Below are 25,504 nucleotides of genomic sequence, written 5' to 3'. Positions count from 1 at the left end.
TTCGTGAACCTAAGCAATCCCTACCCCAAACGTGAATATGGAAATATGGCCAATAATAATAATAATAATAATAATAATAATAATAACAACCCACAGCCAACTCTCAGTTGTCCACTACGAAGGAAAGTACGAGCACAAGTGAATGAAAATACACAGGTAAACCACCAACCTCACTTCAGCAGATACTGACTGGTGGAAACTCCACCAATAATGGTACTGATGGCAGGTAAATGGTGAAATTTTGAGTCTCATCTCCTGTTCTTAGTCCTGTCGTTCAGTGAGAGGAAACTGCTTTAAAAACTGTAATGAAAAATAGTATCAGGAAGTGGAAAAGAGAACCACAACTGGAAAGTTCAGTTTGTCTCCCAGCTAGGTGTTCTGAGAGAGGTTTTGAACTCTTTTTTTTTTTTTTTTTGTCTAGAACATTAGCAAAATGCATTTTTCTCTATTTTTGATGAAAATTATATGTGCAAACATACAAATCAGCGTAAAGTATCTATTTTGTAGATCTTTTTAAACAAAATGTTTTAGTTACAGTTGGCACACAGCAAAAGCTCCTTTTTCCCTGGTGCTGAGAAAGCACCATATATGAAAATTTCCCTTTATAAAAAGATGTGTGTGTGCGTGTGTGTGTGTGTGTGTGTGTGTGTAGAGGGACAACACCATGTAGGTGGCCCAAGTGTAAATATTTAAATCTACCAAAAGGAATTATTTGTTTGCTGGAGTGTCAAGCATTTCTGTAAAGGTGTTCCAGACAAACTACATTTATTCATGAAATAGCAATAACAATAGGTACATATATTTTAGATAAATTCCCTGGACCTTGTTGCTGCCCTCTTAGGGGATACTGTATTTCCTGTATTTCTATAATCTGGAGCCCTGTAGGTACATTATAGGGAGAACAGGTTTTGTTTTGTTTCTTGCATCATAAACTTTGTCTTTGATCCAATTTATTCCAATTCCTTCCCGAATAATAAACATGTTTATGTCTTTAAGGGGCTTTGGTCAAAAAATGACTTTTAATACAAAGCAATCCAGAAAGCTGATCCTACTGGTTCAGCTCAGTGGAAGGACTTCCCCAACTTACTAGGAAACCATGCAAGTGTAGGTAGTCGACACAAATGGGCAAAATGAAACTGTGTCATGGAGGTGGCATCTTCTGGTGGGGGCAGGGGTGATGAAAAAGGCCACGAGGGTCAAGTGGCTCACATGCTACCCTGACCTGGCACACTGGGTGAGCATACACACAGAGGAACAGAAGGTTTGAGTTACCAGTCATGCAATGTCCCTAAGTTACAGAGAGAGGAACCTTCAGACAAAAGAAAGGCCACCTCCTAAGTATTCCTCACCAACACCACCTGGTTGAGCATTCCAACAGTAGATGCAAATGTTTAACACTTTTTGGTCTGGAAAGGGTTTTAGTCCTGACTACACGGTCAGATTTAGCTCACAGTTTTTCACCTGCAGCGGTTACCTCAGCCTTGAGAGAGCTTGGTAGAGTCTGGAGACATTTTAAATACAGTCTGACAAATGCTACCTGGTCAGCCGCAGGAGGCAGAGAACATCCTCCCTGTGCACTAAGATACACAGCAACCCGAGCCCATCATGATGAGCCTCTGGGAACACACTACCACACTTGGAAACTCAGGTCGCTTTATGGAAGTTCAGTTGATAATGGAATATTTTACTTTAAAAAATACATGAAAGTCTGCGTTCAGCATAGACATAGAATTAGTTTGAATTGGTCCCTGGAAAAGGAGTCATGTGCTCAACAAAAGGACTGGAACTCATCTGGATAAGAGTGAAGTAGGTGCAGTGTCCATACTCACTATGTATTTGGGTAGATGGGGGTTTTGGATTAGTTTGGTTATAATTTTTAGAATTTATGCTTCACATTTATCATAACCATGCGGCAGTTTTCTGCTATGACTGAAGGCATCACTAAAGGCATCATCGCTCACCTGAGAGATAACAATCTTAGCACTCAGTTACCAGGCAGCAAAGGGATACTGACTTGAAGTGAACCTCAGTGGGAACTCTTAGAATCTACTGACAGGTTCACCAAGGCAGTAGAAGTTGTTCTGGAAGGGGAGAGGGAGGAGGAGAGGGAGGCAGCAATGAACTGAGCTACTGTTCAGAAGCAATTGTTCTTGGGTTCCTGAACCATGGGATGTGGCACTTAAACTGCCATCTTAGGACTTCAGAAAGGTCATGCACCTTTTACATCCATTCACATTCCCCAACACCAAATGCCCATCCACTCTGATGGTCGCTGAATACATGCAGAATTTTCCAGTCTAGGTTTTCAATTGCATGAAGAATGGAAAGGAAGGTACCAACACCAAAGCTCTTGGAAGTATTTGCTCAACAATCAGGCTTTGTCTCTAAAAAACTGCAGGGGTGAGGGTGGTGAGAAGGTGGGCAGCAGAGAAATTCATTCTTGAAAAATAATTGAATCATACAATAGAAGATGGGTGTTAAAGAGTGTACACATTTACACAAGCATGTACTTTAAGGTATCTTCATCTTTAAAATACAAATATAGTTGGCCGTTATTTAGGCTGTAGTGGGAGTTGGAGACAATGTAGGAGGTTAAGTGTGTATATGTGTGTGTGTTGGTGCAAAAAGGCTACAAAAACCTTGCAGTTACATAGCTACAAGTTTTAATAGTTTGATGACAAGAAAACCACACTGTGGCTTTACCTCTTACAACAAAAATTTAACTTTAAAACTAAAATCTCTTCATGAAATGAGGAATACAGAGTTTTCTCTTCCCACAAGCTTTATAGCAGGACTGTAGGTGTGCATCTACCTGAGCTCTGTGACAATCCATTCTGGAAACTTCTCAGTGAAATTCACACCAGCATGGGAGCTTTGGAACAGAGAATGAACTAGGAAGTTTCATCCACTTCCAATGAGGGCTGGAAAACGGAAAGTATCCAAAGTTCTTTGGCTTTGACACTTGCCCTCATGCTTCCCTGACTGGAATTAAAGTAGTTCAGCATAGGCATGCCTGACACCTACATGTGACATAGGCTTCTGACTTCGTTTTTTGGTTGTAGAGCCAATTAATGTCATTAATGTCATTTGCAATGATGTCTTCAGGGAAGGGGTTTACACAAAAGTAAAACACACCTCTTGACCTTCCACTCTTCTCACCTTGATTTTGCTTGCCCCTATACAATACTCCATAGAGGAAGAGGCTTGTAAGAGCCCTCTGAACATCATACTTAAGTCCTTGACATCTGCATTATACATGGGAATGGGACTCAGAGGCCAGGAAACTTTTCTTGGCCTCACTGTTTCATACGAAATTAAACAAGTGAGTTTTAACAACTTTGACCTTGATCCTGCCCACATGTTGAGCTGGTTACAGAAATACTGTTTTTTCATGCAAATAGGCTTCTGTTGCAAACCGGTCTGCTTTGTTTGCCACCCTTGCTTTGTCCTGCCCTTCACTGAAAGTTCTGCGATTTTTGAAGTTCATTGGTCTATTAAAATGTAAAACATACTCAGGCCTGCCTTGCAGGATGCCAAAGTGGAGACTGATTACAAATGCATGGGTTTTAAGCTCAAGGTGAGAAATGACCTGGGTTTGTTGAAAACATCCCACATGTACTCTTCTGTAAGTTTCATCTAACTTAGTAATAATGTATACAACCTAGTTCCTTGACTTGGAGATGGTTATTATCCCACAACACACTTACCTACCAGTAACCTTGCTCCAGAGACTTATACCCAAAACTTTCCCAGGAACTGTGTCTAGTTATGGAAAGAGGAAAAAAATTCTTGAACATAACCACCAATGCAGGGCAACAAGAAAAATCACCCTAATGAAACTGTCCTTCTAAATCCACCAGTCTGTGCCTGCTGCCTTCCTCAAGTCTAGTACACTGCATTGTTAAGGATGCCAGTTTCCTTCGGCAGCTCAATTAGAACAGCTGGTGAGATTTGGGGGCTTGTTATTCTCAGATGGTCTTAGAAAATCTGGGAGAAAAAAATGAGGGTATTTGAATGGTTTTCTCCCCCTGTCCCCACTCAATTGCTTCTGGTGTCCTAAAGTGTTGGTTCAACTTTTCTTAACTCTAAAGAGTGTTCTCTCAGTAAGGTAAGCACCTGTAAAACTTACAGAATGCAGATGGAGATGCTTTATAATTGGGAACAATGGGATTGAAAAAGACTACAGATAAAAATTCTTTTCCTCAACTTTAGAGCCATTGGGATTTTTAAAAATTAATCTATTGAGTAAAAGAAGTAAGGTGGGGGGTGAACAGAAGGCACTGGTTGTGGAAGCAAGCGTCTATCCCACAGGAAGAGGGGCTCTAACAAACTTCAAATTCATCTCTATTCCATGCTTGAGTGATGGTTCCAGAAAGCCGGTGGGGATGGTGTGTGTATAGTGGGAGGCAGTTACTAAGGAATGGGGAAAGTCAGTCCTTTGAGAAGTCTGCAGCCATTCCTACTCATCTTGGCTTAAAGCCTTCTTACGTAATGCCTTGAGCTGATGCCTATCATTCTGTCTGTCTGTCCTCAAATATTCCAAACATTGGGCAGAAATAGTGGCACCAAGAGCCCTGCATTAGGGCCACTGTTTATGTACATAACTAAATTAAGAAGGTAGATTAAACTGGAACTAGATTTAATCTCTAAGAAAATTTGCAAGGGTTTCAAATACAGTATTCCTATTTCTTTATAGTCAGTGGTCTCCTTAGTTATTAGTAAGACTGAAAACCAGACACATTTCCTGAACAGTTAAACTGATGGGACCCATGATGGGCTCCTGAGATCTCCTCTTACCCGCACCCACCCACCCCCAGCCCCATATAAGCAATTCCTTGGTTATCATCCTTACAAGTGAATCGCAAATTTGAACCCGAGGCACGAAATTCAGTGGTAGTGAAATTACAGTCTGAGGTCCCAGCAGTAGCTTAATTTGGAGAAGAAATCTGAAACAAAAAGAGCCTACAAAGACGAGTAACAAATTACATGCAAATATCAGATGTTTATAGATGGATAGTCCTTACAAATTTGAGATCACATATTTGCCACATATTAACACGGGAAATCTTCCACGAATTGAATGCGTATGAGCCATTGACATCAAAGATTTCCCTCAAGTAATTACTAGGCAGTAGAAATGAAGGTTAATCGACCATTTATAAACGCTGTTGGTTGGTGATGGGCCCCCTCCAGCTGCCTGTGTGTATGTTGTGGGGGGGGACATTAACAGCCACAGTTGGGCTGTGGCGGAGGAGGGCTTTCCTTGAGTCTTGTGTTCTGCTTGGCGGCAGTGATGGCCGGATCCGTCTCCAAACTCTCGGACATTTTGTCGCAGATGATATCCACAAGACGCTCAAATGTCTGCTTGACATTAATGTTATCCTTGGCACTTGTTTCAAAAAATTCAAACCCTAGAAGAAACAGGGAGAAAGACAGCTTGGTGATTTTACACTTCTGCTGAAAGTAAATGGGACTTGATGATGGTTTTTCCCTGGGGGCTGGGGCAGACAGAAGATGTGGACCCAAGATGCGATTTGAGCAAATGCTGTCTTCTTGCTACCAAGTCTTTTGTTCACAGCTAGAGTGACATTTGATTTTTCCCTGTCAATTTATTTATGAATTGAATGAACCACCACCACTACATCTCTTCACAAAAACTTATTAGTAAAATCCTCCACCCTGAGTCTGTTTCTGCTCTCCTTTCCTCCAGCTCTGAGCCACCGGGAAGCTTCTTGCAATTTTTTTTAAGATATGTAATTGGGCATATTTTCCTTATCCCTTCTCAGATTCGTCATAATTGTCCATGGGCATGTTTTCATTAACTTGAGGCTTAGAAGAATTCATCTGTATGTTCTGCTGCAAAAGGGACTATGGACTGCCTCACCACACTCCCTGGTGACTCCTCCTGAGCCTGAGGCTCCACAGATCCATGGTGAGCTTTTGGGAATGTTTCCATACTGAACTGGACACAAGGTGGCACTAAAGAGTCTGTGGGTTAACCTTAAATGCGCTTCAACCTCTGGAAAATTGTGTGTCCTGTTAGGTGAACAGCTCTCTGTGGCTTTGGTGCATATTTTTCTGGGGCTTCTATTCTCTATTCTATGCTCTATCAGCAGCAGTGTTTTTACTGGCATCTGGAAAAAGACACCTGATATATATCAAAGGCTCTGCCAGAATTGTAAGAAGGTACCGAAGAGGTGGTCCCAGTTGCACACTTCTCCCCATCCCTGTACCTGGGCAGAAGCAGAACTCAAGCTGCTGTTCTGGATACAGTCTTATCACTATTGTTTGCCTTCACATTCCATGGGCTCAGCTTGCCAGTTAGTTGCCATGACAACCTCCCAGTCCATTCAGGGGACTTTGATTTAGGATCTGCTGGGCAGGACACAAAAGCGCTTTCCTAATCCATTCTGAATTTTACGCCCTATAAATCCTTCTGGTTACATCTGGCCCTATCTCAGAGGAGCCACATGGATTCAGAATGATTAAATCATGTGATTTCATCTCAGCTCTTGGGACCCAAGGGAGGAAAAAAAATAGACTCATATTTTACATTCATGTCTAAACCCTCTGATAACCCAAAAATACTTTGTTGGTCATCCTCAGTATTATTTAAAATTAGTAGTTCTCTGGAGTTAAAATTTCTAATTTAGTTATGACAGATGAGTGGTTAGAGGACTATATATGAGCTTGAATTCCGTTAGCTAGTGTGTATTCTATTTTTCCCTTGTGTTTTAACAATTGTAGGGTTGGAGTTAAAGGAGCATGAGTGGGACTATAAAATTTCACTGGATAATTCAGAACCCCCTTTGGCTTGTAGTTTGCTTTCATTATAGCTCTGAAAAACTCTGGATTTCTTAGCAGAAAACACAAATATAATTCTCTTTCCTAATGTTTTTACAGTCTATAGAGCTCTGTCATTTGTCTTACAACAATTTGATCCAGATTTTGGAGAACTCAGCTGTGGATCTAAACAATATCCTTATTGCAAAGATGTTAGAACTACTTTCCCAGTGCTAAGTGAAGGATTCTTTAAGTCCCAAGATACTAAAACCCTACTGCATTAGTTAAGACCCTGAATAAGACTTGAGAGAAAACATCCGCTAACTGGGCACAAAAGTTTCATGTCCAGATTCAATTCTCTCATCTCTTCTGCTACCACTTAGTTTTCTTCCTAGTGCTATTGGAGAAGGCACTGAACTTGAAGGTATCATAAAAGATTTGGCCATCGTGATGAAACGGTAACCCAGGTAAGCTTTTGTCAGATGGGATTCCTTAAACCTGGGCTTTCGGACACACTTTGCTGCTGGTGTACAGCTTCAGGTCAGTAAAATGATCTCTATCCCAAGGGCCAGAGTGCTCTCAGGGGCTTATAAGAGTTTCGAATAGAAGAGGGTGCCACGGTATGGAAGCAAGATGGATTATCAGTTGGAAGATAGGAAATCTAAGTCTACTACCAAGTCATGTTTTTAGTGTCCCGTTATTTATGACATGTGCCTTACTTCGTTTACAGAGAGAGCTATCACAAGGCTCAAATGAGAAAATGTGTGTACAGGTTCCCAGCCAACCAGATGCTCCTCTGATAATACTAGTAATAGTAAACACACACACAGTTGAATGGTTAGCATTTAACAGGTACTCTTCAAAGCCCTTAATATACTGTAACTCATTTTATCCAGGAGGTGGTGCTAGTACTGAAAAAATTCACTGGTTAGACAATGGAGGCACAAGATTGTCAAGTAGTTTAGTTCAAATATCTTTTTTGCTCAGCTGGCTTTGGGCTACTAAACTGGCTACTCCCTTGCTCCTCCATATACCTACAGAAGTAAGCAGTTATTGGATTCCAGCTGAATTTTAAGTTCTACGCTAATTAAAACTGCACTATATATCATAAACTTTTAACATTTAAGTAATTAGGAAACAATTAAATAGATTTAATAATGACTGAGAAAAACACCTTTTCTTAATGATATCAAGGTGGCCATCAGGCCAGCTGCACTGGCAGATTGCCTCACCAAAGTGAATTTTTGGATTTCCCCAGTGTATCTAAGTCTTAAAAAAAAAAAAAAAAAAAAAAAAAGCACATAACTGAATTAAGAAACACTGTATTGCTTAAAATTGTTAACCACCTGAACTTACAGTGAGTATTAATCTTTTTGCGACGTTGATGGATGCTGAGAAGTGGGGTGGCTGACAGTTTCTTAAGACAACAGTGAGGTCTGCATTATCAGTGGACTCTTCCGTTCTAGAACAATTTCTCTACAGCATGAGACGCTGTTTGAAAGCATTTTACCTGTAGCACTTTTTTGCACAATTGGAGTCCATGCTCTCAAGCCCTGTCACAGCTTTGTAAACACAGTTGGTTGAAATGACAATGGGCTTACAATATAACAACCTTAACAGTATCCTCAGTAGGAACAAATTTCACTTCAAACCCTTTTTTTGCTCATCCCAAAGAAGCAACTCCTCTTCAAGTTTGACCATGAGATTGCAAAATTTAGTCATATCTTGAGGTTCCTCTTCTAATCGTTGTTCTTTTACTATTATACAAATCTCCATGGTTACTTCCTCCACTTTAGTCCTGAGCCCAGAGTCCTCCATGAGGAGTGTAATAAACTTCTTGCAAACTCCTCTTAAGGTTGATACTCTGTTCTGATCTCTTCCCCTGAATCACCAATGTTTTTAGTGGTATCTAAAATGCTGTATTCTTTTCAGAATGTTGTCAATTCTGTGCCCAGATCCATTGGATGAATCACTATCTATGGAAAGTATAACCTTCCAATGTAGAAGGCTTGAAAGTATCAGTGACTCCTTGATGGTGAGGAGACATGAAAACAACATTAATTTTGTGGCACATCTTCAACATAGTTCTTGGATGATTAGGTACATTGTCATGAGCAAAACTATACATAAGCAATAATGTCCTGAAAGGAAATTTTTTTTCTGAGCAGTAGCTCTCAACAGGGGCTTAAAATACTCCCTACACCATTTTGTGAGCAGATCTGCCATCATCGAGGTGGTGCTGTTCCTGGAGCATAGGCAAACTATACATAGTATAAATTTTAAGGCCCCTTAGACTTTTGAAATGGTAAATAAGCACTTTTCCATTATGGAGATGGCTTCTTCCCTTAAAGCCAGAAGCTAGCTGAAGTTGGTTTTTGACTTTTGCTTCTGCAGCTTCATTCTCAATTGTGCTTTGGCCTAATGGAATGTTGTGGCTGGTTTGATCTTCCCTCCAGACCACTATAAGTTTTTCCCTATCAGCAATAAGCTGTTTGAATTTTCTTATCATCCGTGTATTCACTGGAGTAGCACTTTTAACTTCTGTCAAGATTTTGCATTCACAACTTGACTGTTTCATGCAAGAAGCCTATCTTTTGGCGTGTATCAACATAGGAAAGAAGACCTATTGCATGACTTTATTTGAGAGAAGGCCCCAAATGAGCTAGTTATTTACATAGAAGATCATGTTCACAGACAACTGTAACAAATACAATGAAAAAGTTTTAATGTTACACCAAGATCTGAGGAGATCAAATAGTTTTGGAAAAATGGTGCTCATAGACATGCTTGATACAGCATTGTAATAAAAGTAGCTTTGCCTCCATCTCTACACTGTATTATAGATATAAAAGTTTCTGGAAATGATTATTGTACCATCTAGTTGTTTGGATTCAGGGCAGATCTAGGTTTACAGTGCCGTAAGTGATCCACTATCCAGCTGACTCAAAATCAAGTCTTCGGGAAGCCACTCACACCCTACACCTCATGGATGTATAAAGCCCATGGCCTAAATCATAACAACAGATTCTAACACCTCACCCTTTATTATTCTTTGTTGGATTTTCAGGGCCATCCCCTCTCAGTATTTTAATTTCAACTACAGCAAGGTGACCTTATTCTTAGAAATCTTGAACCAGTTTATTTTTACTAACATGTAAGACCATTTTTAATTCACTAGGTAGGATAGTGTGGTTCTGGAGTTTAAGTAAGTAGCCCAAGGTTACACAGCAAGCAGACCATGAAGGCTCACAGAAATCTGATAAATAGGTTACTGATTTAGCTTCCAGGCTTCGACACCTGTCCCTTAAACTTCATCAGCCAGTATTCATAATGAATTCACATCCTCTGTCATTTTTCTTTCTTCCCTCATCAAAACCTTTCTAATTCCCAACTTGGATGAGTCTTGTGCTATACTCCAGTACATCTCTGGTTCATGTCTTTTCATGCCTGATTTCAAATGATTGTTCCTGCCCTTTCCAAAGGTTATTATAGGCACCACTGGACTTCACGTGTGACCTTATGCTTCAGTTCCACTTGACAATGAGGGACTCCACAGAAACAGGGAAATATTTTGTATGGAAAAATGGGCCGAAGAAGGGAAAAAAGCCAAAATCAAACCGTGTTCTCCCTACTGTATATATTGTTAACGGGGGCAGTAGAGCATGGTGATGCAAATCAGATTACACTCGAGCGCCCAAGAGTTGTAATCCTACAGCCTGACATTATGACATTGGACGGTTACTTGTATCTGCATTACCTGAATGGGTTATGTACTTCTATACTCCACCCCAGACATACTAAACTGGAATCACAAGCAGGGGCAGGGCCTAAATATGCATTTCAGAGCTCCTTGGAAGGTTCTTTATGCACATGAAGGGTTAAGGTTCAATATTCTCTGTACACCCATGTTTGTAGCCTCATCATTCATGAGATAGAATGCAATGCAAATAGCCATTGACTGATGAGTAGATTAACAAAATGTGGTATAGAATTGGTAAAATGCATTACTCAGGTATAAAAGGAAACTGATACATCTGCCAAATGGACAAACCTCGATATTATCTCCTAGGATATAAGCCAGTCCCAAAAAGACAAATACTGTATGATTTCACTTGTGAAGTACATAGAATAGTCAGATACAGAAAGTGGAATGGTGGGAGCCAGAGGCTGTCAGGGAGGGAAAAAGAGATAACAGTTTCCATTTTGCAAAATTAAAGGAATTCTTGAGACCAGTTGCATAGCAAAGTGAATGTACTTGTTCACCTATATGCTTAAACATGGTAAACATCATGTGTATCTCTTTAACCCAAATTAAAAATTTTCCATATTGATAAATGCCTACATGAAGAAACAAAAACTCTCTACTTACTTACTCCTCAGGGAACAAGAAAAAGAAAAACTGAAGACCAGTGTGAGCAGCAATAAATGGAATAGAGACTAAAAGCTGTTGATTTGAAGACAGAAAACAAAACTGACATGTAGCTAAACTCACCAAGACAAAAAGAAATAGAGCAAATACTGGAAACATAAAACCTACAAAACTAGAATGGTGAAGACGTAAGAACAAACCAATTAGTAGTACGGAGAATGTATCAGTAATCAAAACTTCCCCAAAAAAGAATGCCCCAAAGGCGAGGGCTTCACTGGTGGATTCTATCAAATTTTATTTTATTTTTTTTTAAAGATTTTATTTATTTGACAGAGATCACAAGTAGGCAGAGAAAGAGAGGAGGAAGCAGGCTCCCTGTGGAGCAGAGAGAGAGCCCGATGTGCGGCTTGATCCCAGGACCCTGGAATCATGACCTGAGCTGAAGGCAGAGGCTTTAACCCACTGAGCCACCCAGGTGGCCATGGATTCTATCAAATTTTAAAGATGAATTCATGTCAGTCCTTCTTTAAACTCTTCCAAAAAATTCAAGAGGAGGAAATACTTCCAAGCTAACTTTGAGGCCAGCATTACTCTGCTATCACAATGAGGACACCAGAAGAAAAGAAAATTGCAGGCCCATATCCTCAACGAACATAAATCCCAAACCCCTCAAGACAATGTCAGCAAACCAAGTTACAATGCATAAAAAGAATTCTACTACAAAATCAAGTGCTTTATTCCAAGGAGGCAAGAATGGTTCACCATCCATTAATCAGTGTGCTACACCACACGAACAAAAAGCGTACAATTATTCTGTGAAGATGCAAATGCAGCACTGGACAAAATTCAGTATCCATTTATGATAAAACCTCTCGAGGTAGGTATTGAGGGAATGTACTTTAGCATCATAAAGGCCATATGTGACAAATCCACAAGTAAGTTCACACTCAGCGGTGAAAAGCTGAAAGCTTTGCCTCTAAAATCAGGAACAAAGATGTTTTCTCCCACCACTTTTATTCAACATAGTATTAGAAGTCTTTGCCAGACTAAAAAGGCAAGAAAAAGAAAAGGCATCCATAGATGAAAAGAAAAAACAAAACTATTTGCAGAAGACAATGTACAACATGTAGAAAATCCTAAAGACTCCATCAAAAACCTCTTAGGACTAATCAGTGAATTCAGTAAAGTTGCATGATAATCTGTTGAATTTTTATACACAAATAACAAAATAGAGCAATTCAGGAAACACGGACAACAGAATAAAATACCTAAGCATAACCAAGGAGGTGAAAACTATAAAACATTGTCTTCATCGATGTGTTTGAACAATAAATGAGAAGATACTTTTTGGTCACGTAATTGGAAAAATATTCTTAATATGTCCAACCTTCTCAAAGAAATATATAAATTCAATGCAATCTCTACTAAAATCCTAATGCCACTTTTAACAGAAAAGTAACCAAGAGTCCTCACATTTACATGGACCTACAAAAGACCCTGAATACACAAAGCAAAATCTTGGGAACAACAAAGCTTGAGGCATCATGCTACTTGATTTCAAACCATATTACAAAGCTATGGTCATCAAAACAGTATGGTACCAGAATAAAAACAGGCAACTTGGTCAATGGAACAGGAGAGCTCAGAAATAAATCCACACATATATAATCAATTGTATATTCTTGGCTCATTTGTCATCAGTGGGAAGGGATTTCTCTGCAATAAATGGTGCTGGGAAAATTGGCCAACTTGCTATGAATGATTACAACTGGCTCACTAAATTGCATCATATAAAAAAATAAACTCAAAATGGGTTAAAGACCTGACTGTAAGATCTGAAACCATAAAACTTCCAGAAGAAAACATAGGTGATCAATTCCTCGATGTCCGTCTTGGTGATTTTTTTTTTTTTAATCTGACGTCAAAAGCAAAGGCAACTAAAAATAAACCAGAGAGACTATTTCAAACTAAAACAACCTCTGCATAGTAAAAGAAATCACCAAAAAAATTACACAATGCCCTACCAAGTGGGAGAAAATATGCCCAAATCATAGATTTGACAAGGGGTTAATATATAAACTGTATCAAGAACTCCTACAATTCAATAGCAAAAAAGGAAACAATCAGAAGAGAATCTGAATAGACCATTTTCTGAAGAAAACAAATAAATGGTAAACATTAATATAAAGGGGATCAGCATCCGTAGTCATTAGAAAAATGCAAATAAAACCCACAATAATATCACTTCTCACTTCGCATAACAGCTAGTATCAAAAAAGTTTTGGTGAGGGAGTCCAGAAAAGGGAATGCTTATGCACCATTGGTGTAAACTGGTGCAGTCACTATGGAAAACAGTATGGATGTTCCTCAAAAATTTAAAGATACAGCAATTGTATTTCTACTTTCTAAGAAAAATGAAAACTCTAATGGACCCCCATGTTTAGTGCAACCTTATTTGTAATAGTTAAGTGCCTATGTATAAATAAATGGAAAAGGAAAATGTGTATTGTGGAAGGAAAAGGAAATGTGGAATGTTATTCAACAATATGAATCTTTGCCATTTGTGCCAACACCTGGATAGACTTCAAGGGCATTATGCTACATGAATTAAATCTGATTGAGAAAGACGAATACCATGATTTCACTTGTATGTAGAATCTAAAACAACAACCGAAAAACTCTCAAATACAAAGAACAGATTGATGGTTGCAAGACACACAGGGGACCGGTGGATTGGAGAGGAGTGAAGGGGGCTCAAAAGATCGCATTATAAAATTAAGAAGTGAAGGGATCACTATCTTCAAACACCACTGATGGGAATGGAAAATGACCCAGCTCTTTAGAAAACAATGTATTCTTATATAGCAGTGGCTACTCTATGTTCTGAAATGCCATTTGTTTTCAAAAGATGTTCTGGGAAATTGAGTCTCTCTCTCCACCCCTAGGAAAATCATAAATGGCACCTGGGACACTTGGACCATCTTCAACTTCACTTTGAAAAAAAAGTAAGAATTGCTATTGTTTATATAAAGGGGAAGCAGTTCCTAAAATCATACTTTTCATTTAATTATTTAAGAAGTCTATAATTTGGGTTTAGGTTTCTTTTCTCAAAGTCCTAAATAAGACCTTTCACTTCCAGATTTTAATTGCAACTCTGTGGAACTGGATGAACCAGAGTGGCAAAAAAGGTCATTCTGCTGCCAGCTGGGTGAAATTTGGGCCCAGAGTCCAGATTGCTGTGTAACAGGATTAGCTGGTGGTTAGCTTTCCAGAAAGAGTTCAGGAAGAGCCATCAATAAGGATTTGGATATACTGCCTCAAGAAGGGCCCCAGAAAGCCTTCTAAAGCTGGACAAAAGAAGAACTCAGCCAAAGGTTCATGATGCTACAGTAAGTATTCAAATATTCTAGTCTTTGAGTCCTGTCATTATCCAGGCCTGACCAGATGGTACCTTTCTTCTGCTTTATCAGGATTCTAAATCTATGCAAGGGTTTGTATGATCTTGACAAATCACAGTGGGTGTAGAGAAGGTTTTGTCTTTGGCCTTTCCCACTCCAGACATGAGTTTAACATTCTCCATAGGTGGGAGAAGTTTAGCTTCAGCAGTACAAAGGACAATAAATGCAAAGGACAGCAGTACAATGACAGTAGCCTGTGCTATGACTGATCCTTTTGTGTGAAGGAAGTCTACCTCATAGACTCCCTCTGGTGCCATCCCTTCCTAGATGTATACCACCGCCACACAGACATTCAAATCATCCCTGTGCACTACCTCTCTACTGTAGAGACTTGATCCAAGGTCCTTGCAAATATCCTCTTGAGATTGCTATGTATTCTGTTTGGCCCCCAAACTGGTAAACATTTAACTTTTTTTTTTGTTTAAAAAAATTTTTAAATTTTTATTTGAGAGAGAGACAGTAAGAGACAGTATGAGTGAGGAGAAGGTCAGAGGGAGAAACAGACTCCCTATGGAGCTGGGAGCCCGATGCGGGACTCAATCCTTGGACTCCGGGATCATGACCTGAGCCGAAGGCAGTCGTCCAACCAACTGAGCCACTCAGGCATCCCAACCTTTAACATTTTGACCTAACCTTTAAAATAGTGATGTCACTCTAGAAATAACAAAGATGACAACATAGATCATTCTGAACTTTGCTCCCCTTGCATAAGGAGAACAACTAACAAACAATTACAAATGGAACAGATGCCTTTGGAGAATTCTAAAAGAAAGGGAAGAGGTTGAACAACCTCCTGCACCACAGAGATGAAGAAAGTCTGCATTAGAGAGCTAAGAGGAGCGGCTTCACATTATGGTCACAGGACTGCACTGTCCCTCACTCAGGCTGATGCAGTACCATGCTCGAGGTCTCCTTGAACCTACAGTCTTTTGAGTGGAGAAAGAGAGGCCAGCATAAACATGGTAATTGCTTCTGGGAAGCCTCTGCTCCTGTCTTGCTCCACAGGAATTTTTGGAAAATAAGCATGGCTCAGTCACTGGGACTTTTACTGTGACAGAGAAGGGAAAGAGGAACTTCAATAACCGACACCCACATCTTCTTAGACTGAGTTTCCACCTTAAGCATGCAAGTAGCAGTCCAGACCAGGAGCTTTGCTCATCTACATATGGTAGCATAGTCTGGCCAAGACACAAAGCAACCTGGGGGTCTGCCTGATCTAGGTTATCAAAGAGCTTTGAGGGTCTTGCAACTTGGCCTGCCCCATCTAAGCAGGGGAGCTTAGAAAGCTCAGAAGCTGCTTTGCCCCATTATGCTTAAGCAAAGAGTAAAATAGGCAGAGGTAATCCTGTGCTGAGTAAAGCTGGAGGCCCTCTCTGGCTTGGAAATAGGGGGCACAGGTCAGATTGAGTTAAGACCCCAATGTGAAGCCTAGGGGGCTTTAGAGCCAGTTCTCATAATGGGCCTTCTATTCCTATGCATTGTAACCTTCAGTTCACCTGACTGAGAAATGTAACCAGAGCACAAGAAAACTGCACAGACCATCCAATAGGTGTGCCTATGGTGGACCATGAATAGAGAGCAAAGCCCATGGCTTTCCCTCTGAGCAGAGCAAATGAGTGGCAACCTCTGGCCAAAGAATTCAGTGCACAATCTTGCCTGATTCAGACTTCCAAGCAATATACTGTGCAGCCAAGTAGGCCCACCCTGCCAAGGCAGAGAAACTAATTCATTGTGCTATCTACCCTGAATATATAGTACTCAGTCCTGTCTTGCAAGCCTGATCAAAGAACCCACGTCAATGTGTAGTTCATCATACAGCTTCACAGGAGCGGGGAACCAAGGCAGCAGTCCTATCTAACTTTACTTAGAAGCACACATCCTGACCTCAGAGCTGGGGCAGTGAACTTGCCCCCAAAGAGACCCTAATAGCAAGCCCCATCAATCCAGGGTTATTATAAGCATACAAGTCCAAAACCACAACTGATTTGACTGGTGAAGAATGGTCTCTGTGAAAGTGAACCTGCACTCTCTGGAAAAAGAAACTGCTTACTCAGATTCACAGGTGAAAAGTTCCAATAATCAATCCTAAAGAAATGGAGATCTATGAACTGTCATACAAAGAATTCAGAATAGTTGTCTTAGAGAAGTTTTTGAACAGGAAAAAAAAAAAGCACACACATACATACAAGTAAAACTGAACAACCCAACAATGCATTAACAGAATACATTGAAAGATATAAAAGCACTTACAAAATCCACAGAAATCTTAAAGTTGAAAAACACTGTGACCACATGTAAGGATTCAACAAAGAACTTCGAAAGCATAATCATGCTGAATTAAAATTCAAGAAGACAACACATTTGAAATTACCAAGTCAGAGGAATAAAAGGAAAAAAGAATACCTACAGGACTTAATTGACACAATCAAAAGAAATAGTATCTGCATTATAAGAATTCCAGGAGAAGAAAAAGAGAAAGGGACAGATAATATAAGAAATGGGCATCCAGATCCAGGAGGCCCAAAGAACCCCAAATAGATTAAGCCTGCTAGGGCTACACTGAGACAACTCTTCATTACTACAACTGCAGGAGAAAAGAGAGAAGTTACAGACAAGGGAAGAAAAATTATTATTTCTCAACAGAAACTTTTCAGACTAAGAGGGAAGAGGATGATATATTTAAAATATTCAAGGGAAAAAAATTATCAACCAAGAATTCTATATCCAGCAAAGGTATCCCTCACTAATGGCTAAAGACATGGCTGAAGAAACAAAAACAAATTTAATCAACACTAAACCTGACTTAAATTCCAAAAGGAGTTTTCTGAGTGGTAAAGGATGCTAATTAACATCATAAAAACATCATAAAGTAGCTTAAAACTCACTGGTAGTGGCAAATACACAGTTAGATTCTATAATATGATAATGGTGGTGCGTAATTTACTTACAACTCCCATTGCAAAGTTAAAAAATAAATGTAAAACTAAGTACAACCACAGTAATCTCCTGGTTAAACAATATTAAAATATGTAAATTGTAACATTAATAACTGAAGTTGTGAGGGGGAGGACAAGCAATATAAGTTTAGGAATGCTATTGACATTATTTCCAGATTATAGTATCTTAAAACTATAATACTTAATGTAAGCTTTATGTTAATCACAAGGAAAGAAACCTGTATTAATTATACAAAGGAATATAGTAAAGAAGCCCAGGTATACTAATACTGAAACATAGCAGGATAACAAAGAATACTGATCTATACCACAGCCAGAAACCACCAAAAAAAAAAAAAATGGCCATAGCAAGTCTACTTATCATTAACTACTTCAAATTTAAATGGCTTAGATTTTTTAAAAGACATAAAATGGCTAAATGGATAAAAATCCAAACTCAAGAACACACTGCTTCTAAGAGACTCACTTTAGTCTTTTTTTTTTTAAAGATTTATTTATTTATTTGACAGACAGAGATCACAAGTAGGCAGAGAGGCAGACAGAGAGAGAGGAGGAAGCAGGCTCCCTGCTGAGCAGAGAGCCCGATGTGGGGCTCGATCCTAGGACCCTGGGATCATGACCTGAGCCGAAAGCAGAGGCTTTAACCTACTGAGCCACCCAGGCGCCCCAACTCACTTTAGTCTTAAAGGCACACATAGAGAGTGAAGGGATGGAAAAAGTTATTTCAAGCAAATGGTAACCAAAAAAAGTAGGCTGGGGTATCTATACCTCATCAGAAATTAAACTTAAAAGGGTAAAAAAGACAAGGAAGATGTATAAACATTCTACTTACTATAAGAGCATCATTCCATCAAGAAGGGATAACTGTCATAAATATTTATGCACCCACCATCAGAGCATCTAAATACATAGAGCAAAACAGAGCTACATGAAGAAATAAATAGCACTATAAGAGTAGTTGGGGGTGGGGCGCCTGGGTGGCTCAGTGGGTTAAGTCACTGCCTTTGGCTCAGGTCATGATCTCAGGGTCCTGGGATCGAGTCCCGCATCGGGCTCTCTGCTCAGCAGGGAGCCTGCTTCCCTCTCTCTCTCTCTCTCTCTCTACCTGCCTCTCCATCTACTTGTGATCTCTCTCTGTCAAATAAATAAATAAAATCTTAAAAAAAAAAAAGAATAGTTGGGGGCTTTAATACTCTAGTCTCAACAATGGATAGTTCCTCCAGAGAATTTATGAGAATGCAGCAAACTGGAGTGATCCAGCACGGCTCAGTTGTGTAAGTATCTTACTCTTGATTTTGGCTCATGGTCATGAGATGGGGCCCTGCACTGGGCTCCTCACTCAAGAAGGAGTCTGCTTGAGACTCTCCCTCTCCCTCTGTCCTTTTCCCCTTAAAATAAATACATCTTAAAAAAAAATAAATAAAGGGGCACCTGGGTGGCTCAGTGGGTTAAGCCGCTGCCTTTGGCTCGGGTCATGATCTCAGGGTCCTGGGATCGAGTCCCACATCAGGCTCTCTGCTCAGCCGGGAGCCTGCTTCCTTCTCTCTCTTTCTACCTGCCTCTCTGCCTGCTTGTGATCTCTCTCTGTCAAATAAATAAATAAAATCTTTAAAAAAAAAAAAAAAAAAGAGCCCAGCAGACTGGAATACTACAGAGCATATAGACCTTAACAGCAGATCACTCTTCATAAACACACATGGTGTATTTTCTAATACAGACCAAATGTTAAGCCATAAAATGAATTTTAGCCAATTCAGTTAGGTTAAAATAATAATAAATATCTTCTATGACCTCAGTGATATGAAATTAGAAATCAGTGACAAAAACTAGAAAAATAGAAAAATTATAAATACATGGAAATTGCACAACCCTCTCCTAGAACACCAAAAGATCCAAGAAAAAATTAAAGGGGAATTAACAAGGAATACACTAGACCCAGTCATAAAAGGAAGCGGACTGCAATAAATGCATACATTAAGATATAAGGAAGCTCCCAAATGAAGCTAAGCCCAAGATGAGCAATAAAGATTAGAAGAGAACTAAATGAAATAGAGAACAGGAAAATAATAAAACAAATTAAGAAAATTAAAAGTCTCTTCTTTGACAAGAAGGTAACTGACAACTCTTTAGCTAAACTAATGAAGGAAAAGTAGAGGACCCAGACCCAAAACATTCTAAACTACATGAAGACATGACAGCTGCTACCATAGTAATACAAAGAATGTTAAGAGTCTACTGTGAACAACTCTATACCAAGAAACTGGATCACCTAGAAGAAAGAGAAAAATTGTTTGGAACATACAAACTACTGTGACTAAATCAGGACAAAACAAAAATCTGAACATACCAGTTACTAGAAAGGAAATTGGATATTTTTGATTACTGATTCAGATGAAAAATTCAAGACTGGATGGCTTCATTGGTGAATTTTACCAAACATTTAAAGAAGAATTAAGAGGAGTCCTCCTCAAACTCCAAAAAATTGAGAAAGAGGTAACACCCACAAACTCATTTCATGAGGCCAGCGTTACCTTGATATCAAAGCCAAAGAAGGACCCTACAAGAAAAGGAAGCTACAGGTCAATATCCTTCTAGTATATACATGCAAAATACTCAATAAAATAGTAGCAAATGAATTTAACAGGACATTAAAAGAATCATTAACCATGATCAAGTGGGATTTCTCTCTGGAATGGGAGAATGGTTTAACTTATGCAAATAATTCAATATGATATGTCATAATAATAGAATGAAAGAAAAAGAATCCTCTCAATGGATGCAAAAAAAAAAAAAAACCTGATGAAATTCAATACACTTTCATGGTAACAACTTAAATAAGGTACAGGAAGGAATGTATCTCAACATAATAAAGGCCACAAATGACAAAGCCCACAGCTACCATCATCCCCAGTGGTAAAAAGATTGGAAGTTTTTCCTTTAAGATCTGGAACAAGATGACAGGGCCCACTCTCATAATCTTACTCAACAGAGTCCTGCAAGTTCTAACCATAGCAATCACACAAGAAGAAAATCCTAAGCCTCTGTCAAAATCTGTTAGGTCTAAACAACAGACTCAGTAAAGTTAACATAGAAAAATTAGTAGTGTTTCCATATAAATAATCTGAATAAATAAAATTTATAATATCACCCCAAACAATAAAATACTTAAGAATAAATTTAATAGTTGAGAGAGCTCTAAGACACTGATGAAACAAACTGAAGAAAACACAAATGTATAAGTATCTACATTCATAATTGTAAAAAAACTGCTGAAATGTCAATAATACCAAAAGCCATCTATACTCTGAGAACAAAAGGGTTACAGATGGGAGGTGGGTGGTGGGATGGGGTAACAAGGTAATGGGTATTAAGGAGAGCATGTGTGATAATGAGCACTGGGTATTATATGCAACTGAATCACTGAACAGTACATCAAAACCTAATGCTGTACTATACGTTGGCTAATTGAGCATAATAAAAAAATTAGGTAAGGACAATCACCTCTTTTTTATTGTACCAGTCAGGCTCAGTTTTCAAAAATGTAAATCCAAATGTGAAGATCTAAATACTTTCATATATATATATATGAAAGTATACACACACACACACACACACACACACACATATCTATATCTATCTATCTATCTATCTATCTATAAAAGCCATCTATAGATTCAGTGCAATCCTCATGATCCCAATGGCCTTTTTTACAGAAGTAGAAAAAATGATCCTAAAGTTTATATGGAACCACACCATCCTGAATAGCCAAATGAAACCTGAGAATAAAGAACAAAGCAGGAAGTATCACTCTCACTGATTTCAAGCTATACTATAAACTATTGTCATCCAAATAGTATGATCTTGGCATAAAAACTGTCACAGAGACCCATGGAACAGAAAGAACTGAGAAGCTATCTAAAACCCAAGTATATAGTCAACTAATACCTTACAAGGGAGCCAATACTCTAAAGAGGAAAGACAGTCTCTCCAAAAGATGCAGCTAGCAAACTTTCATGTCTACGTGAAAACCAGTGAAAGTAGACCTATATCCTACACCACTCACAAAAATTTGAAATGGATGAATGACTTAAATCTAAGATCTGAAATCATAAAGCTCCTTGATATGGGTCCTTGCAATAACTTTTTGGATAGGACATCTCCAGCAGAAGTAACCTATTCAAAAATAAACAAGACATCAAACTATAAAGTTTCTTCACAGCTCAGAATTAACAAAAAGAAAATACAACCTATGGAACAGGAAAAATGCTTACGAAGAAGACATTTGTCTGAGGAAGATAGATGAGTGGCCAATTGGTACAGGAAAAGATACTCAACATTATCAATCACGAGGGAAATGCAGGTGAATTCCACAATGAGATATCACCTTACACTTGTTAGAATAGGGATATAAAAAAGAAGAGAAGTAACAAATGCTGGTTAGAATGTGGAGAAAAGGGAACTCTTGTACATTGTTACTGGTGGTAAGAATGCAAATTAGTGCAGTCATATGGAAAACAGTTTGGAAGTTCCTCCAAGAATTAAAAACAGAATTCCCATATGATCCAGCCATTTAAGTTCTGAATCTTTTATTTGAAGAAAACAAAAACACTAACTTGAAAAAAAAATGTGTAGTTCCATATTCATTGTAGCATTATTTACAATAGCCAACATGTTGAAATAACCCAATTATCTATCTGTGGATCATTGATAAAAATGTTGTGAGATATATGTGTGTGTGTGTGTGTGTGTATTAGAGCATGCATATATATATATGTGTATGTTTATATAGATGCACATAAACATAATGGAATTATCCAACCATAAAAAATGAAGAAATCCTGCCATTTGAGACAACATTGATGGACTTTGAGGACATGATGCTAAGTGAAAAAAAAAATCAGAGAAAAATTCTGTATGATCTCACTTACGGAATTTGAACAAAAATAAACTCATTGAAAAAGTGATCAGGTTTGTGTTTATTAGAAGTGGGTTGGGGGGCTTAAGGAAGAATTGGATCGAAGTGTTCAAAACACTTATAAACTATAAGATAAGTACTCGGGATGTAATGCTTAACATGATGACTACAGTTAACTATGATAACATATCCTACAACTCTTATGAGAGTATAGCCAAAGAGTTCTCATCACAAGGATGATGTATGACATAGTAGATGTTAACTAAACGTTTTGTGGTAGTCACTTCATATATGTAACTCAAATGCTGTACACTTTTTATTTTTTTAAAGATTTTATTTGTCAGAGAGAGGGAGAGAGCACAAGCAGGGGGAGGGACAGGCAGAGGGAGAAGCAGGCTCCTGGCTGAGCAAGAAGCCTGACGGGGGACTTGATTCCAGGACCCTGGGATCATGACCTGAGAAGAAGGCAGACACTTAACCAACTGAGCCACTCAGGAATCCCTAAATACTGTACACTTTAACATGGTTTTGCATATCAATTAATGTCTCAAAACTGGAAAATTATTTCTAATTTTTGGCTTATCTTTAACCATTGTAAGCATAAAGAGTGATAATGGCATTATAGTGGCGTAAGTCTTTCCTTTTTGCCCTGCCCCCCACCATGATTTACAACTAACTGGATGTCCATGACCAGAAAAAAGCTCACCAGGACCCTGGAAGATCCATCTGTCTGTACACATGAAAGTGGGTGGAGTACATCTCAAGGGAGCCTAGAGAGCTAGGGGAGGAGAAGTGCTCCCCTAGATACTTTTTTGGCTGAAGAGGTATAGGGAGAAGGCACCGAGTGGGAGTATGTCCAGCTGTGCCTGCTCTAACTAAGGAAACCTACTGTTCTCTCTCAGGAGGGCCTACAGTGACTGGTAGGCAGGCAAAGGAAAACAAAGACAGAATGGAAGGAAAGCTTTTCCTAGTGTTTTCCCTAGGATTCTGGCACGAGGTCTACCCACAGACCTCTAGGAATACCCATCCAATCTGCTAACAACCCTACCCTTTGTTTCATTTCTCTAACAGCTTTATTTATTTCATTTTTTGGGGCATGCAGTCCCAACCTTAGCAGCCAGTCAGTTCTGGCCAGAGAAATTCAACCTGTGTGATAGTGCCACTGGAAAACATAAAAAAACAAAGGTGATAGTTTGTGAAGTAAAGTGCTGCTGCTGTTTTCAAAGTGGTAAACGCCTTATGTAGTTAGGCAGAAATAAGGTATCACAAAATGACAATTTTCCAGCATCCCACACTGAAGATATGAACTATTGAGGTATAACTGATAAATACTTAAAATTAGCTATTATGAAATAATTCAACTACAAGAAAACTCAAAAAGAGCCACAGGATGATCTCATGAATAAGATTATGGAAAAGAAGGGGGTACTTTACCAAAGAAATTCAAAGTCTACAAGCAATCTAACAGAAAAGGTGGAGCTGAAGAACCGGATAAAGGAACTGAAGAAAGCATTAGAAAGGGTTAGAAAGAGAGTAGACCAGATGGAGAATAAGAGCTCAAAAACAGGAATTAGAAATGACTCAGGGGAAAGAGGAAAGAGACTTGAGATTTAAAAAAGGAATAAACACTGTGACAACTTTGAGACTCCATCAGAAATGCCAACTTAATGGCAAGGATATACAGAAAGAGGAACCTTCTTAGATTGTTGGTGGGAATATAACCTGGTGCAGCCACTCTGGAGCACTGTATGGAGGGTCCTCAAGAAGTTAAAAATAGAGCTACCCTATGACCCAGCAACTGCACTACTAGGTATTTACCCAAAGGATGCAAACATAGTGATTTGAAGGGGTACATGCTCCCCAATGGTTATAGCAGCAATGTCCACAATAGCCAAACTATGGAAAGGGCCCAGATGTCCATCAACAGATGAATGGATAAAGAAGATGTGGTGTGTATATATATATAATGGAATATTCCTCAGCCAGCCAAAAATGAAACCTTGCCATTTGCCATGACATTAATGGAACTAGAGTGTATTATGCTAAGCAAAATCAGTCAGAAAAAGTCAAATACCATACAATTTCACTCACATGTGGAACCAAAGAAACAAAACAGATGAACATAGGGGAAGAGAAGGAAAAATGAGATAAAAACACAGAGGAAAACCATAAGAGACTTAAGTATAGGGAACAAATGGAGGGCTGCTGGAGTAGAGGTGTGTTGGGGGTTGGGGTGACTGGATGATGGTCACTAAGAGCACTTGATGTAAGGAGCACTGGGTGTTCTATGTAACTGATGATCACTAAACTCTACCATGAAACTAATAATATACTGTAGGTTAACTAACTTGAATTTAAATTAAAGAAAAGGGCAATTTAATATTAATAGGTATACCAGAAGCAGAAGAGAGGGAGAAGAGGGCGGAGACTTTTATAAAGAAGTTCCCAAACTTGGGGAAGGAACTGGGTAAGAAGCCAATATAACACTTCAGTATCTCAAGACAAAAATATCTTCTCCATAACACAATATATTAAAACTGTCAAGTCAGTTATAAAGAATTTTAAAGGCAGCCAGGGAAAGAAAGCAATCTACAAAGGGACCCTTATTAAGCTAACAACAGATTTCACAGCAGAAACTCTACAGGCCAGGACACAGTCAAATGACATATTCAAACCATTGAAAGATAAAAATTGCCAGCTAACAGTACTCTATCTAGCAAAGCTATCTTTCAGATTAAAGGAGAAATAAATGCTTCCACCTACAAATGGAAGCTGAGGGAGTTCAACACCATTAGAACTGTCTTATAAGAAATATTTAAAGAAGCTCTTCAAGCTGAAACACACACAAAAACTATGCAAAGCTCTGATTAAGTATAAGTGGTCAGAATTAGAAAACTTTTAGGAAAGTGTTCTATGTAACTACAGGATAAATGTTAAAAGAATAGAACATTAATAATACCTATAGCTATTATAACTTGATAACAAACTAAGTATTAAAAGGGATAATTTATGACATCAAATA

General features: G+C 38.8%; 1 protein-coding gene across 2 annotated transcripts in view; it reads right to left on the bottom strand.

Annotated features, from left to right (window-relative positions):
• Positions 1 to 61: 61 nt before the first annotated feature.
• RAB3C (RAB3C, member RAS oncogene family) overlaps positions 62 to 25,504 on the bottom strand; it is a 291,590-nt gene continuing 266,147 nt past the window's right edge. For both annotated transcript variants that reach the window (XM_059417913.1, XM_059417912.1), the window contains exon 5: positions 62 to 5,411. In XM_059417913.1, the coding sequence (XP_059273896.1) occupies positions 5,224 to 5,411 (188 nt within the window). In that variant the 3' untranslated portion in view covers positions 62 to 5,223. The remainder of the gene's footprint in view (positions 5,412 to 25,504) is intronic.

Source organism: Mustela nigripes, chromosome 12 (assembly GCF_022355385.1).
Source record: "Mustela nigripes isolate SB6536 chromosome 12, MUSNIG.SB6536, whole genome shotgun sequence".
NCBI lineage: Eukaryota > Metazoa > Chordata > Mammalia > Carnivora > Mustelidae > Mustela > Mustela nigripes.
Note: the sequence above shows the minus strand (reverse complement) of the source record. Positions and strands in the feature narration are given on the sequence as shown.